Raw genomic sequence first — 14,315 nt, forward strand, 5'->3', positions numbered from 1 at the left:
GTTTTCATATCACAGGAACCTCAGGTAGTCTCTGTGATCTTTGCAGACAAGGAAACAGTAAAACATTTGTTGTACATCTACAACATTTCTTGTACATCAACAGTATATCTGCTGTTACTGCAACAAGTTCTTTTCGGAACCTGATGAGGACTCCAAGGAGTGTATTGTTCAAGTCAGGTCCACTGAGGAGGACATCGTTTAGGGAAAAGTCGAAAAGTGCAAATTGTGCATTCTGTGGCCCATTGTATTGCTCTGACCTTGTGCACTCTCAGCATGTCTCTTCCAAGTAGAAGGATAATTGCAGCACCTCGGTCCAGTACTGTAATCTTGTCTGATATTTGCATCAGATGAGGGTAGTGACGTGCAATTTCAGGTGTAGGAATCTCTGATCTATCATCTGGTATCATATCACATTCTATGAGAGTGGGCAGAGTCAACTGCGTTTTCCCATCTAATGATTCAATAATGTAGTTGTTTGCTCTCCTCCCTGATGTCTCCAACTCCTGAACATGTCTTCAAAATATACGACGTTGGACTTCCTCTGTCACCGAAGAGGTCAAAGAACTCTGTTCTTACCAAAGAGCTGTTACTTTGTTCATCTAAGACCGCATACATTCTGATTGCCCTTTCTCTGAGGCCTGCAGGATACACCTTGACTAAACATATCTTGGAGCATGATCTAGTGCTAAATGTGTTTGTGCAGATCTCAGTGCACTTTGAGGTTATTGCTGGTAATGCACTCTCTTTTTGCTCCCCACCATGATCTTCTTGGGTTACCGGATTCTCTGTTTTCCATGGTGCTGGTCCTGGGTGTAAAGCAGACAGATGGTTGTCATTATTGCATTTTTTGCATCAAATTGTTTTCACACAGTCCTTAGCAAGATGTTCAGTTGAACCACAGCATCTGAAACAAATGCGATTGTCCTTAAGATAAGATTTGCGCTCCTCTATTGTCTTGCTTCTGAAACTGCGGCATTTTCTCAGTGGATGAGGCTTGTTATGTAGTGGACACTGCTTATCTGGGTCCTCAATTTGCATTCCTGAGCTTTTATCCTGGTTGGCCTCAAACTCAGCCGGTACTTCTGTCTTCCGTACAGAAACTGTTGCTCTGCGTTCTTTATTATGCACTTAAGGTTGTTTCTCCATCTTTACAGAACTGGAGCCTCCCTTGTTCAAAAAGGCGAAGCTTGGGTCATTACGTGTTTTAGGTTGATTCTGTCAGAAACCATGAAATAGACAGAGACAGAAGTACAATCAAATAATCACACTTGTTTATTGATAAAAATAAAAAGGCAAATAGAAAAAAGCATAGTCAAGCATAGCCAGAGTCCAGTAGCCAGATCGGGTAGTCAGCGAGTCCAAAGTTCATTAACCAGATTGGGAAATCAGCCAGGCCAGAAGTCAGGGATCCAAGTAGAGCAACTGCAAGCAGGATAAGAAGCCAGAGGGGATTTCAGCAAGCCAGTCTTGAAAACAAACAGCAGGAGATTGTTCCTTGTGATGTGACCAACGTGAAGGCAAAGCAAAAGTGAGATGGAAGGCTTTAAATAGGCAGGTCAGACGAGCATCATCGGGAACAGCTGGTAACACTGGAAAGAGAAGAGAGCTGGCAATTAGCCGACAGCTGAGCAGCTAGCCCAGAGGAGGAAGGGCTAAGCCAGCCCTGACAGTACCCCCCCTCAATGACCCCTCTTCCTCGGAGGGCCACCGGGCTTGAGGGGAAACCATCTATGGAAATCGCGGAGGAGGACAAGGGCATGTACGTCAGAGGATGAAACCCAGGAGCGTTCCTCCAGACCGTACTCCTTCCAATGCACCAGGTACTGTATGCGCCCACGGAACCTACGGGAGTCAACAATGGATTGTACCTCATTCTCCTCATGGTTCTAAACCTGAATAGGGTGAGGACGTGGCACAGAGGTGGAAAATCTGTTACAGACCAATGGTTTCAATAAGGAGACATGAAACACATTTGAGATGCGCATACTAGGACGAAGGTCCAACGCGTAAGCTACTGGGTTAATCCTGCGAAGGATACGGAAAGGCCCAATAAACCGAGGTGCAAACTTCAGTGAGGGAACACGAAGCCGGAGGTTGCGAGATGACAGCCAGACCCTGTCCCCAACCTGGTAGGAAGGCGCAGGCAGGCGTCTGCGGTCAGCATGGGATCTGTACCTATCATTAGCATGACGCAAAGCCTCCTGGACTTGTACCCAAGTAGAAGGAAGACCACGGAGATGCTCCTCTAATGCAGGAATACTCTGCGGAACAAACGAGTCAGGTAACATGGAAGGTTGGAAACCATAATTTGCCATAAATGGAGACAATCGGGAGGCAGAATTCAAGGCACTGTTGTGAGCAAACTCTGCCCAAAGTTATAGGTCAGACCAGTTGTTATGATGGTCAGAAATATAGCAACGTAGGAATTGCTCCAAGGACTGATTGGCTCGTTCTGCGGCCCCATTGGACTGCGGGTGATACGCAGAAGAGAACGCAAGTTGGATTCCCAACTGTGCACAAAAGGCTCACAAACTGACTGCCCCTATCTGAGACAATCACCTTGGGTAGTCCATGTAAGCGAAAAGATCTCCCGAGCAAAAATGGAAGCCAGTTCCTTAGAGGTGGGCAACTTCTTAAGTGGAATACAATGACACATCTTTGAGAACCGGTCAACCACCATAAGGATAACAGTGTTGCCTTGGGAGTTGGGCAACTCCACAATGAAATCCATAGACAGGTGAGTCCAGGGCCTCTCTCCATTGGGTATGGGTTGTAGGAGGCCCACTGGAAGGTGTCGAGGAGTCTTACTCTGAGCACACACGGGACAGGCAGCTACGAAGGCAGTAACATCAGCCCGTAGACTAAGCCACCAGAATTGTTGGGAGATGGCCCAAATGAGTTGATTCTTCCTAGGATGGCCAGCTGCCTTGGGAGAATAAGTTTGGAGCACTGCAGTACGGAGACTCTCTGGGACAAAGCAGCGGTCACAAGATTTACCAGGAGGAGCATGTACCTGAGCAGCAAGAATTTTGTCACCCAAAGGAGAAAACCGGTGCGAACCGTAGCCAAGATACGATCAAGAGGAATCATAGGAACCGGAACCGACTCCGACTTGGAAGTGGAGGAAAATTGTCGTGACAAGGCATCAGCCCTTACATTCTTAGTACCGGGTAAGAATGAGACAATGTAATTAAAGCTCGACAAGAAAAGAGCCCATCGCGCCCTTCTGGGAGAGAGTCGCTTAGCCTCAGACAAGAATGTAAGATTCTTATGGTCAGTAAGAATAAGAACGGGCACAGTGGTACCTTCAAGGAGATGTCTCCATTCTTTCAGGGCTAAAATGATCACCAACAGCTCTCTGTCACCAATCTCATAATTGCACTCAGCAGGTGACAATTTCTTGGAAAAGTAGCCACACGGATGCATAACGCTCTCAGAGTTAGGACGTTGCGACAGAGGGGCACCAACTCCAGTCTCAGAAGCATCAACTTCTAGGATAAAAGGCAACGTAGGATCAGGATGTACCAACACAGGAGCAGAAACAAAGGCAGCCTTGAGAGTCTCAAAGTCCTTAATGGACTCCGGATTTCAACTCTGTGGGTTACCATCCTTTCTGGTCATATCAGTCAGAGGCTTGACCAGAGATGAGAAGTTACCAATAAACTTCCGATGGTAGTTGGCAAAGCCCAGAGAAACGCTGCAGAGGATGTACACCCACGGGTCGAGGCCACTGTAGGACTGCCGACAGTTTCTTTGGGTCCATCGAAAAACCGGCAGTGGAAATGACATAGCCCAGGAATGTAACCTGTTCACGATGGAACTCGCACTTCTCCAGTTTACAATAGAGATTGTTCTCTCTTAGTTTCTGAAGTACACAACAGACATCTGTGTGGTGGCTCTCCAGGGACTTGGAAAATATGAGGATATCATCGAGGTAAACCACCACACACAATTGCAACAAATCTCGGAGGACATCGTTAATAAATTCCTGGAAAACTGCCGGGGCGTTACAAAGGCCAAAGGGCATTACCAGGTATTCATAATGGCCTGTTCTGGTATTAAACGCAGTTTTCCACTCGTCGCCTTCCTTAATGCGCACAAGATTGTATGCCCCTCTTACGTCAAGCTTTGTGAAAACTGTTGCTCCCTTGAGGCGGTCAAATAACTCTGTAATCAATGGAATCGGGTAGGCATTCTTAATTGTGATACGATTGAGACCCCTATAATCTATACAAGGTCTCAGTTCACCGCTCTTCTTTTTCACAAAGAAGAAACCAGCACCAGCAGGAGACGAGGACTTGCGAATGAAACCTCGAGAAAGTGCGTCAGCAACATACTCCTCCATGGCCTTATCCTCCAAGACCGCCAAAGGGTAAACCTGGCCACGAGGAGGTATGGCACCAGGTTGAAGGTCAATTGCGCAATCATAAGGCAGGTGTGGAGGCAAACTACTGGCTTGACCTTTATCAAAGACATCGCCAAAATCATGGTACTCCGTCGGCAAGGAGGGGAGTGAAGCGGTGCACAGGACCTTGGATACCTTCAGAAAGCATGTCTCACTGCATTGTGGTGACCAGGAGAGAACCTCAGCACGGAGCCAATCAAAAGAGGGGTTGTGCCTCTGTAACCAAGGATAACCAATAACCAGTGGAAATCTGGGCGAGGAAATAACTTGGAATTGGATTATCTCATGGTGAAGCGCCCCTACAGCCATGGACAACGGAACCGTCTCATGAGTCACATGGGCAGGCTGTAAAGGTCTCCCGTCAAGTGCCTCAATGGCAAGTGGAGTGTCACGCAGCTGCAGCGGAATCGAGTGCTGCGAAACAAATGCAGCATCAATGAACAGGCCTGCAGCCACAGAGTCGATTAGAGCCTGTATCTCGATGTACGACTCGGCCCAAGAAAGGGTGACCAAAACCAGGGGCTTATCCTTCTGGATAACTGGGGACAAAACAACGCCACCTAAGGTCTGTCCATGACAGGACCTCAAGGTTCAGGCGTTCCCTGGACGGGTAGGACAAGACTTCAAAAAGTGACCTGCCTGGTCACAATAAAGGCACAATCTCTCCCTCCTCCTAAAGGCTCTCTCATCCGCAGAGAGACGCATGAAGCCCAGGTGCATGAGTTCATCTTCATTGGCCAACTTGGTACCAGGAGGCATGGGAGGTGAGGGAGGCATGGGTGGGACTACAAAGCTTGGAGGCAAATGTACAGGAGGCTTCCGCAAGCGCTCCTTAAGAGAGAGTCTCTCTCTGAGTCTGGAGTGAATGAGGATGGCAAATGAGATCAAGCTCTCCAGCTCAGTGGGTATATCTGGGGCTGCTATCACATCCTTGATGGAGTCCGAGAGAACATGAGAAAAAGCAGCCACGAGGGCCTCATTGTTCCAAGCAACCTCTGCTGCCAGAGTACGGAATACAATGGCGTAGTCAGCAACAGTTCTCGTACTCTGATGGACATGAGGCACTTGGCAGCAGAAGCGGAGCATGCAGGAATGTCAAAAACCCTTTTAAAGGAGGCCACAAACCGAGGGTAACTCAAGACAACAGGTTTTTGCATCTCCTATAGAGGGTTAGCCCAGGCCAAGGCTCTCTCAGTAAGCAAAGATATCATGAAACCTACTTTGCTTCTGTCGGTGGGAAATGCCTGGGGCAGCTTTTCGAAGTATATCTCAACCTGATTGAGAAACCCTCTGCATTGAACTGGACCACCCCCAAATCGCTGGGGAAGCGGAGCAGAACCAGACATACCTCTTATAGAGGTAATACTCGAGGCGAGTGCCTGCACAGAGACTGGCGCACAGCAGGGATGGCCTGCGACTCAGGTTGTACCGGAGCAGCCACCGTGGGGGATTCCAGGTGAGCCGTGCGATTCAGGAGCGTTTGTAACACCAAGGCAAACTGATCCATGCGGTGATCATGCTCATCCAATCTGGAATCTGGAAAAAATATAACCAACAAGTGGATTGACTGTATCTTCTGAATTAATGGCCTTCACGTACTGTCAGAAACCATGAAACAGAGACAGAAGTACAATCAAATCACACTTGTTTACTAATAAAAATTAAAAGGTAAATAGAAAAAAGCGTAGTTAAGCATAGCCAGATCAGGTAGTCAGTCAGTCCAAAGTTCATTAACCAGATCCGGTAATCAGCCAGGCCAGAAGTCAGGGATCCAAGGAGAGCAACTGCAAGCAGGATAAGAAGCCAGGGGGGATGTCAGCAAGCCAGTCAGGAGATGGTTCCTTGTGATGTGACCAACGTGAAGGCAAAGCAAAAGTGAGATGGAAGGCTTTAAATAGGCAGGTCAGACGAGCATCATCGGGAACAACTAGTAACTGTGGAAAGAGAAGAGAGCTGGCAGTTAGCCGACAGCTGAGCGGCCATCCCAGAGGAGGAAAGGCTAAGGCAGCCCTGACAGATTCAAATGAATTTGGCGAGTTAGGAGAAAGGTGGAAATGCCACCTGATGATCTTCCTTGTATTTTGATGCTTGCGTGATCCATCTTTCTTGTAAGCTGTAAGGAAGCTTCTCGATTACTGGTTTGACTCCATGTACTCTAGGCAAATATGAGAGGCTTGGCAGTTATCCACCAGCCTTTTCCGCCTCCAGCTCTAAAAGTATGTCAACAAGTTCTCTCAGATTCTGATTCTTTGTTATTTTTGGATCATTTTCAATTTTCTTTAGAAGTGTATCTTTAATTACTTCAGGTGACCCATAGCAGTCTTCCAATCTCTGCCATACCATTGTAAGCCCTGCTGTCGCATCATGAACATGTACTGACCTGATTCTTTTGGTTTGCTCAGTGAACTCTGGTCCGAGCCATTTGGAGAGTAGGTCAAGTTTTTCCCTGTCTTTCAGATTTAAGTCTTGGGTGCTGCTTAGAAAAGATGACTTCCAGGCCCAATAGTTTTCTGGACGATCATCAAACTTCAGGAGACCAGAGTTCACCATTTCACGGCGTATCAAGTATTTTGTCACATCTGTGGCTCCTGCTGCCTCAGGTGGGCATTTTCTGTGAACAAACACAGGGCATGTCTTTAGCTGCTAAGATGGTGGGGGTGCTTGGTTAAATCCACTTTAGTTGTGTGGTTGTTCTAGTTTACTGCAAGTCTTTCTGCTATAGGTCGGATTTATATTTTCCCGAGGAGGGATTATGTCACCATTTCCTGAAGGACCAACAGATTGGTCTCTGAGTATGTAACTACTTGGCTTGTTGTAGTAAAGTTCTGGTTCAGTTTTGTAGCATCGAGTGATATCAAAGTTGTCTGCTGCTAGTGGGACCTTTGACGATTCCAATGCATGAATAGACTGTTGATCTGTGCACATGGTCGCATGCAATTGCACATACTCACTGTTGCTTTGGATTGGAGTGGTGTCATTTGGGTATCTATCACAGAGTGCTCTCTGTACTGTTTTTCGGCAGCTCTCATGAGCACACTAGCTTCAGCTAAGGCTGCTGAAGCAGTTTTTTCTTGCTTGATAATATGTAAAGATGCTTTCATCTCTGCTTTTCTTCTAAGCCCCTGTACACACGGTCGGACATTCTGCCAACCAAATCCGTTGGATTTTGTCCGACGGATTGTGTCCGAAACTGTTGCATCATTCAGAACGTGATGACGTTATTTCATTACGACGGGACTATGTTCACACTAGTAGTCAATAGCTTTGGTGTAGGAATTTGATCTGAGCATGCGTGGCACTTTGTCCGATCAAAATTCTCTACACATGATCGGAGTATGTCCGATCGGACCAGTTTGTAGGAAAATATTTCCAACAAGTTGGAAAATTGGGTCCGACGGATATTCCGACGGAAGCAGTCGGATTATCTGACAACACGGTCCGTTAGGACACATTCCGACGGATTCTCCGACCGTGTGTACAAGGGCTAAGTGTTTCAGCTTTTCTTTTTGCTTTTATCATTATGTTCTTCATCTATGCAGCCCTGTTCTCTTATCATTTCAGCTTCATGTATTGCATAGGAAGCCAGTGCATGCGCGGCTTCTGCTTTTGCATGGGCCCTGGCAGCTGCAGCATTGCTGGACAACAGGATAGAGCATCTTGAATGTCTAGAGCTAGTGCACTTGGACCTGTCAAATTCAAAACTAGCTGATGTCTGATCCGTCTGACTAGAGATTAGAGGTTGTGCAGCGTGACCTGTTGGTTGGCATATTGTGTATGCTTTCCTCTGCTTGTGTATGCTGAGGGATGACTGGTGCAATATCCTTGTCTGTGTGCTGCATGATGAAACAAATTACTTCTCTGTAGTGTCTGTGGCTGTAAAGGTTAGCTGATGATGAGCAGAATGAATCCACTCTTCTTTAAACTAGGCCCGCTGTGTTAAAAGTCTTTTTACTGCTCTACCCTCACAATGTGTTCAAAGTACAAGGCTAACAGCTTCCCAATAAAGACTCAAGAGGAAGGGCTAATAGTTGTAATCTTTACTGAGAATACGTTTTTTTTAAAACTGCAAAACACAAATTATAAAAATATGAATTAGCATTTAAAATTACATTACAAATGCAAATAGTAATAGGCATGCTTCAACACTGTTAAGGCACTAGCTAGCAAAAATGTGGCCTAGCTGAGTGAACTTCCTGGCAGAAATATCCCACCAAACATATAAAATGTAGTTGCATTCGTAGAACATATACTAACTAATTGAAAACTAATGACTGCTTACTTACAGACTTATGCTTCCAAGGCCAGTATTAAAAAATAGTGGAGGTCTTTAGCATGCTTCCTTCACTGTAGAAAGATTATCGAATATGACTGCTGGGCAGGAAGTGGGCGTAATATACTACAGTTCCTGTTAGTAATGGAAGCCAATTTAAAGCAACAGTACGATCAGTAAATATATACCTTATAATCAGAACCGGTATATAGAATCTATTTAGAATCTCAATCTATAATATTGAATCAACACGGGCAGCCTCTGAGGCTATCACAACACTAGCAACACTAGTATCACTATCAAGTTCACAACACTAACACAATAGCAGCAGATTATTATGAAAAAGTTAAGTTGAACTGTAGCTTGCATCGCTATTGTTCTGCTGCTGTGCTTATGCTTAATTGCTAAATAATTCAGGTTCTCTGACAAACGGACAAGCTAAGATTGACTATAAGTGAAAGTAAGTTGGCTGTATGTGTGTACTTAGTTCAAGCTATTTTACTGCTCCTCCTCTTTGGTTACAATCAGCCAATAAAATTCATCATCATCATTATTTTTATTTTACTTCCCCCACCCAATTCCAGCAGTGATCTTTTCTCTCTATGTCAAATCTTTTCTCTATGTAGAATAATCTTGGACTAATAGAGTTAAGGTTAGGCACATTCGACCATAGGTTCGATAGACAGATTTTTATTGTCAGCGTCATGTCGAATCTCCTATCTATAACAAACTGTTGTCGCAAATAAAATGAAAATAAAGCATTTGTTTATGTCAGATCTTTCGTTTTTTCGGATACTGCACTTTCGATAACGAAAATACATGAAATTCGCATGAAAATGCATTTGGACGAAAACGAATGCACATGTCTAATGCTTAGAGAATTTGTATGCCTTGTCTGATTACCTGTGAAAAGTGCACTAATCATTTATTGTAAACCTACTCCAGTCAGTCACCTGTTCTTGTTTCTGCAGGGTTGACACTGCATTGAAACAGCTCAGTGAGATCAAGGAACATGATCGAAGGTTGAAAGCACTGGAGACAGAGGTAAATGCATTAAGTTATACTATGTATTTTGAGGAATTATTAGTATACAGTGTTTGTATTTCTGAAAAATTTGGTTCCTCGAGAGCTGTACTTGCAACACACTTGGAAAAAAAATGTGTGTGTGTGTGTGTGTATGTATGTATGTGTGTATGTATATATATAATATTTAAGCTGCACGATTCTGGCCAAAATGAGAATCACATTTTTTTTTGCTTAGACTAAAGATCACAATTCTCATGGCATAAAATATTTCACATTATACAAAAAAAAGCGCTAACTTTAATTAACCACTTCAATACCGGGCCTACTGTATTCTGACACTCCTCTCCTACATGTATAAATCATAATTTTTTTGCTAGAAAATTACTCAGAACCCCCAAATATTATATATGTTCTTTTAGCAGACACCCTAGGGAATAAAATGGTGGTCATTGCAACTTTTTATCTGGCACAGTATTTGTGCAATAATTTTTCAAACCCCTTTTTTGGGGAAAAAAACTGATAAAAAATAATGTAAATAGATACCCAACATGTCACACTTTAAAATTGCGCACACTCATGGAATGGCACCAAACTTTGGTAATTAAAAATTTCCATAGGCGACGCTTTAAATTTTTTGTTCAAGTTATGAGTTTAGAGTTACAGAGGAGGTCCAGTACGAGAATTGTTGCTCTCGCTCTAACGCACGCGGCAATACCTCACCTGGTGTTTACATATGTGGGCGGGACTTATGATCACTTGATCACTTTTATTCCTATTACAAGGAATGTAAACATCCCTTGAAATAGGTATCTATCGTGACAGGTCCTCTTTATGGAGAGATGCAGGGTCAATAAGACCCCACATCTCTCCTCCAGGCTGTAAAGCATGAGATTGGAAAAAAATTCACCAATCTTATGCCGACAGCCACGATCGTGGCTTTGTTTCCATGCGGGGTACGGGTGTGTCGTCATAACATCGCACCCGGGCCTCCGACTGTCTATGGTCATCTTCCGGCAGTGTCCGATTCTTTCTCAGGGCCCCCAATGTCACGAGAGAGCCCGGAGAAGCACTGAACGGTGGTGGGAGGGGGGGCGTCCCCTCCATTCACCTATAAAAACGATCAAGCGATGGAACTGCCTCATCATGCACAGAATCACCGCCTGCAAATAATGATATCTGAATGATTCCTGTAGCTGCAGGTATCCCAGCACAAAGTCAAGGACGTCATATGACGGCGTGCGGTATTGAACTTGTTAAAGTAATTTTTTTCCCAAAAAATTGCATTTGAAAAAACCGCTGCCCAAATACAGTGTGACATAAAACAACAACTACTATTTTATTCTCTAGGGTCTCTACTAAAAATATATACATACACATATATATATATATATATATATATATATATATATATATATATATATATATATATATGAAAATATGAGCAAGATATTAGAAAAGTAAAATCCCACTCCCTCAGCACTCACGGTAAGTGCTAAACAATAGCTGCTGCTATATTACTCCAAAATTCTCAAATCTGGTGCCAAAGAAAGTCACCAACGATGAACATAACAAAGGCACTAGCAGCGCTTTAAAAAAAACTTAAACAATACTATAAATATAAAAAAATGTAAATGTCACCTAACTAAGTATATGTAAACATCAACCTACACACAGTAAGAAACCTTATAATATAAAAAGTATATATATATATATATATATATATATATATATATATATATATATATATATATGAGAAAAAAGAGTGGGTTGCGCTAAAAAAATAAAAATTATTACTATAAACAAAATTACACCAAAAAGGGATATTTTTCCAAATAACCAATTGACTTGATATATTAATAAAACATAATTATAAGTCATAAAAAGATTATAAAAAGTGTTAAAGTGTCCATAAAGTCCTTAAAAAAGAATATCTAATTCCAAAAACTCCAAGTCAATTGGTTATTTGGAAAAATATCCCTTTTTTCTCTTTGTTCATTGTTCACACTGCATCAGAGTAATCCATTATCATTTATGGTGTTTTCATGAACAATATTGATGTATATTTGCTATCTTCATTGATACAGCACAAATTACTTTCATGTGATTTAATTTTTTTACACAGGATTGACTAATTATTAAGTAATTTTTCGGAGTTTTCCACATTGGTGTAATTTTGTTTATAGTAATAATTTTTTTTTTTTTTAGCGCAACCCACTCTTTTTTCTTTTATGCCAAATGTAGTATAACATTTGGGTTGCTGCTTAATTTTTTCTTAGCGATTTTTTACTTGACAGGCGCGGTTTTTCCTTTCTTTTCTATATATATATATATATATATATATATATATATATATATATATATAATTTCAAAAAGAAAGCATAAATACTGTATGTTATTTAAACTTAATTCGTTCCTCTATGGATAACTCTGCATACATATTCCTCATATTCAATAGGCATATGTCTATTCATATATTTGGTTGCAATAAAAGATATAAAAATACAAATGCAAGAAACCAAAAAGTCCATTACAAATGCTAGAAACAAAAAAGTACATCAATGTTTCAATAATAATTCATAGTCAAAACAAAACGAATGCAAGCAAAAATATATATATATAAAAACTTAGCAAGTGTTGCTAGCAGATCCTTCAGAATCTCATTAGTCCACCACCACACCTCCTGTGCAAATCCCTATGGGTTATGCACTTACCAGTAGCACCTGGTTCAAAAGCACATCTCTTATCAACAGATGGCCGATCGTATCTTCAGCTCTCACATATGAGAAGGCATCGGATATATCCCATTGGTTATATATTAATCACTGTCATTTGTCAGCTATGAGACCCGACCTTTTTCTCATAACAGTCCCTGTTCCAGCTTAAGAAAAACATCCCAGAGGCATGCTTGACTGTGGGTATGGTGTTCTTTTGGTGATGTGCACTACTGTGTTTGTGCCAAATATATCTTTTGGAATTATGGCCAAAAAGTTCAACCTTGGTTTCATCAGACCATAACACATTTTCCCACATGCTTTTGGGAGTTTCAGGCCCGGACTGGCCATAGGGCATTTGCCCGGTGGGCCGGGGGTCTCTGGGCCGCGTGTCTGGCTGTGACATGCAAGTCCAGGTTCTGACATGCAGGGCCGGCCGCTGATGTTCTGCTTTGCATGCAGGGACATGCAAGGCTAGCCACTGGTGGAGGTGGGAGGAGCGGAGGCATTCTCCACCTACTAAACCCATCCATGACAACCCAGGCCGTCGCTTCACACATGCGCCCCACAGCCAAAGGGCACCTGGCAACCAGGACACCAGGAGAGTGCGGCTCTCATCTTATTTGGCTGCTCAGCTTGTTGCCGATTTGTTTCTGTCCCCATTGGCCACAGTAGAGGGTCAATCAGAAGAGGCTACCAGTGCATCCTGGGACACGTAGTACTGGAGGATTGTAAACCCCATTGTTGTCCACGGGCAGCAGACCTCAGCCCCCAGCATGCACTCTGCTGGGGGAAAGAGTGAGAGCCTGGAACCCAGGAAGAAGATGAGTGACTACTAAAGGAAAAAGAGAGGACTGTGCTTGGGGAAGCCAGAGAGAGGGCCATGCTGTACCCACGCCACCAGAGCGAGTGCCACCACCATGCTGTACTGCACCACCAGAGAGAGCCATGCTGTACCGCACCACCAGAGAGAGCCACGCTGTACCGCACCACCAGAGAGGGACACACTGTACCGCACCACCAGAGAAAGAGCCACGCAGTACCCACACCACCAGAGAAAGAGCCACGCTATACCCGCACCACCAGAGAAAGAGCCACGCTATACCCGCACCACCAGAGAAAGAGCCACACTGTACCCGCACCACCAGAGAAAGAGCCACGCTGTACTCGCACCACCAGAGAAAGAGCCACGCTGTACTCGCACCACCAGAGAAAGAGCCACGCTGTGCCCGCACCACCAGAGAAAGAGCCACGCTGTACCCGCACCACCAGAGAAAGAGCCACGCTGTACCCGCACCACCAGAGAAAGAGCCACGCTGTACCCGCACCACCAGAGAAAGAGCCACGCTGTACCCGCACCACCAGAGAAAGAGCCACGCTGTACCCGCACCATCAGAGAAAGAGCCACGCTGTACCCGCACCACCAGAGAAAGAGCCACGCTGTACCCGTACCACCAGAGAAAGAGCCACGCTGTACCCGCACCACCAGAGAAAGAGCCACGCTGTACCCGCACCACCAGAGAAAGAGCCACGCTGTACCCGCACCACCAGACAGAGAGAGCCACGCTGTACCCGCACCACCAGAGAGCCATGCTGTAACTCAAATTCATGTTAAATATGATTGCTTAATCCGGTGATGTGTCGAATACTGTCCCCCATCGGATAGTGCCTGCCCAGTACTGCGCTTGCGCAGTACGGAGGACAAGAAGACACCGAAGGTCTCCAAAGATGAACGGCGCCTGCCCACTGAGTCCAGCCCCACCATACAAGTGGACATAGAGTCAGAATAAAAAATAACCGAGCGGACCGAGGCCATGCCCAAAGCGTGGCGATCGAAGCATGGCATTCGAAGCGTGGTGAGCAAAGTGAGCCTGCGAGGGGCCCTGTTACTATGTGCTACTGT

At 44.3% G+C, this 14,315-nt stretch overlaps 1 protein-coding gene across 1 annotated transcript in view; it reads left to right on the top strand.

Moving 5' to 3' along the window:
• Nucleotides 1–14,315, top strand: part of LOC143957993 (transient receptor potential cation channel subfamily M member 5-like) — a 235,194-nt gene that overhangs the window by 151,205 nt on the left and 69,674 nt on the right. Inside the window, exon 6 of the mRNA XM_077467438.1 lies at nucleotides 9,647–9,719. Within this exon, the coding sequence (XP_077323564.1) occupies nucleotides 9,647–9,719 (73 nt within the window). The remainder of the gene's footprint in view (nucleotides 1–9,646; nucleotides 9,720–14,315) is intronic.

Source organism: Lithobates pipiens, unplaced genomic scaffold (genome assembly GCF_037356315.1).
Source record: "Lithobates pipiens isolate NorthernLeopardFrog02 unplaced genomic scaffold, aLitPip1_a1.2 Scaffold_100, whole genome shotgun sequence".
Lineage (NCBI taxonomy): Eukaryota > Metazoa > Chordata > Amphibia > Anura > Ranidae > Lithobates > Lithobates pipiens.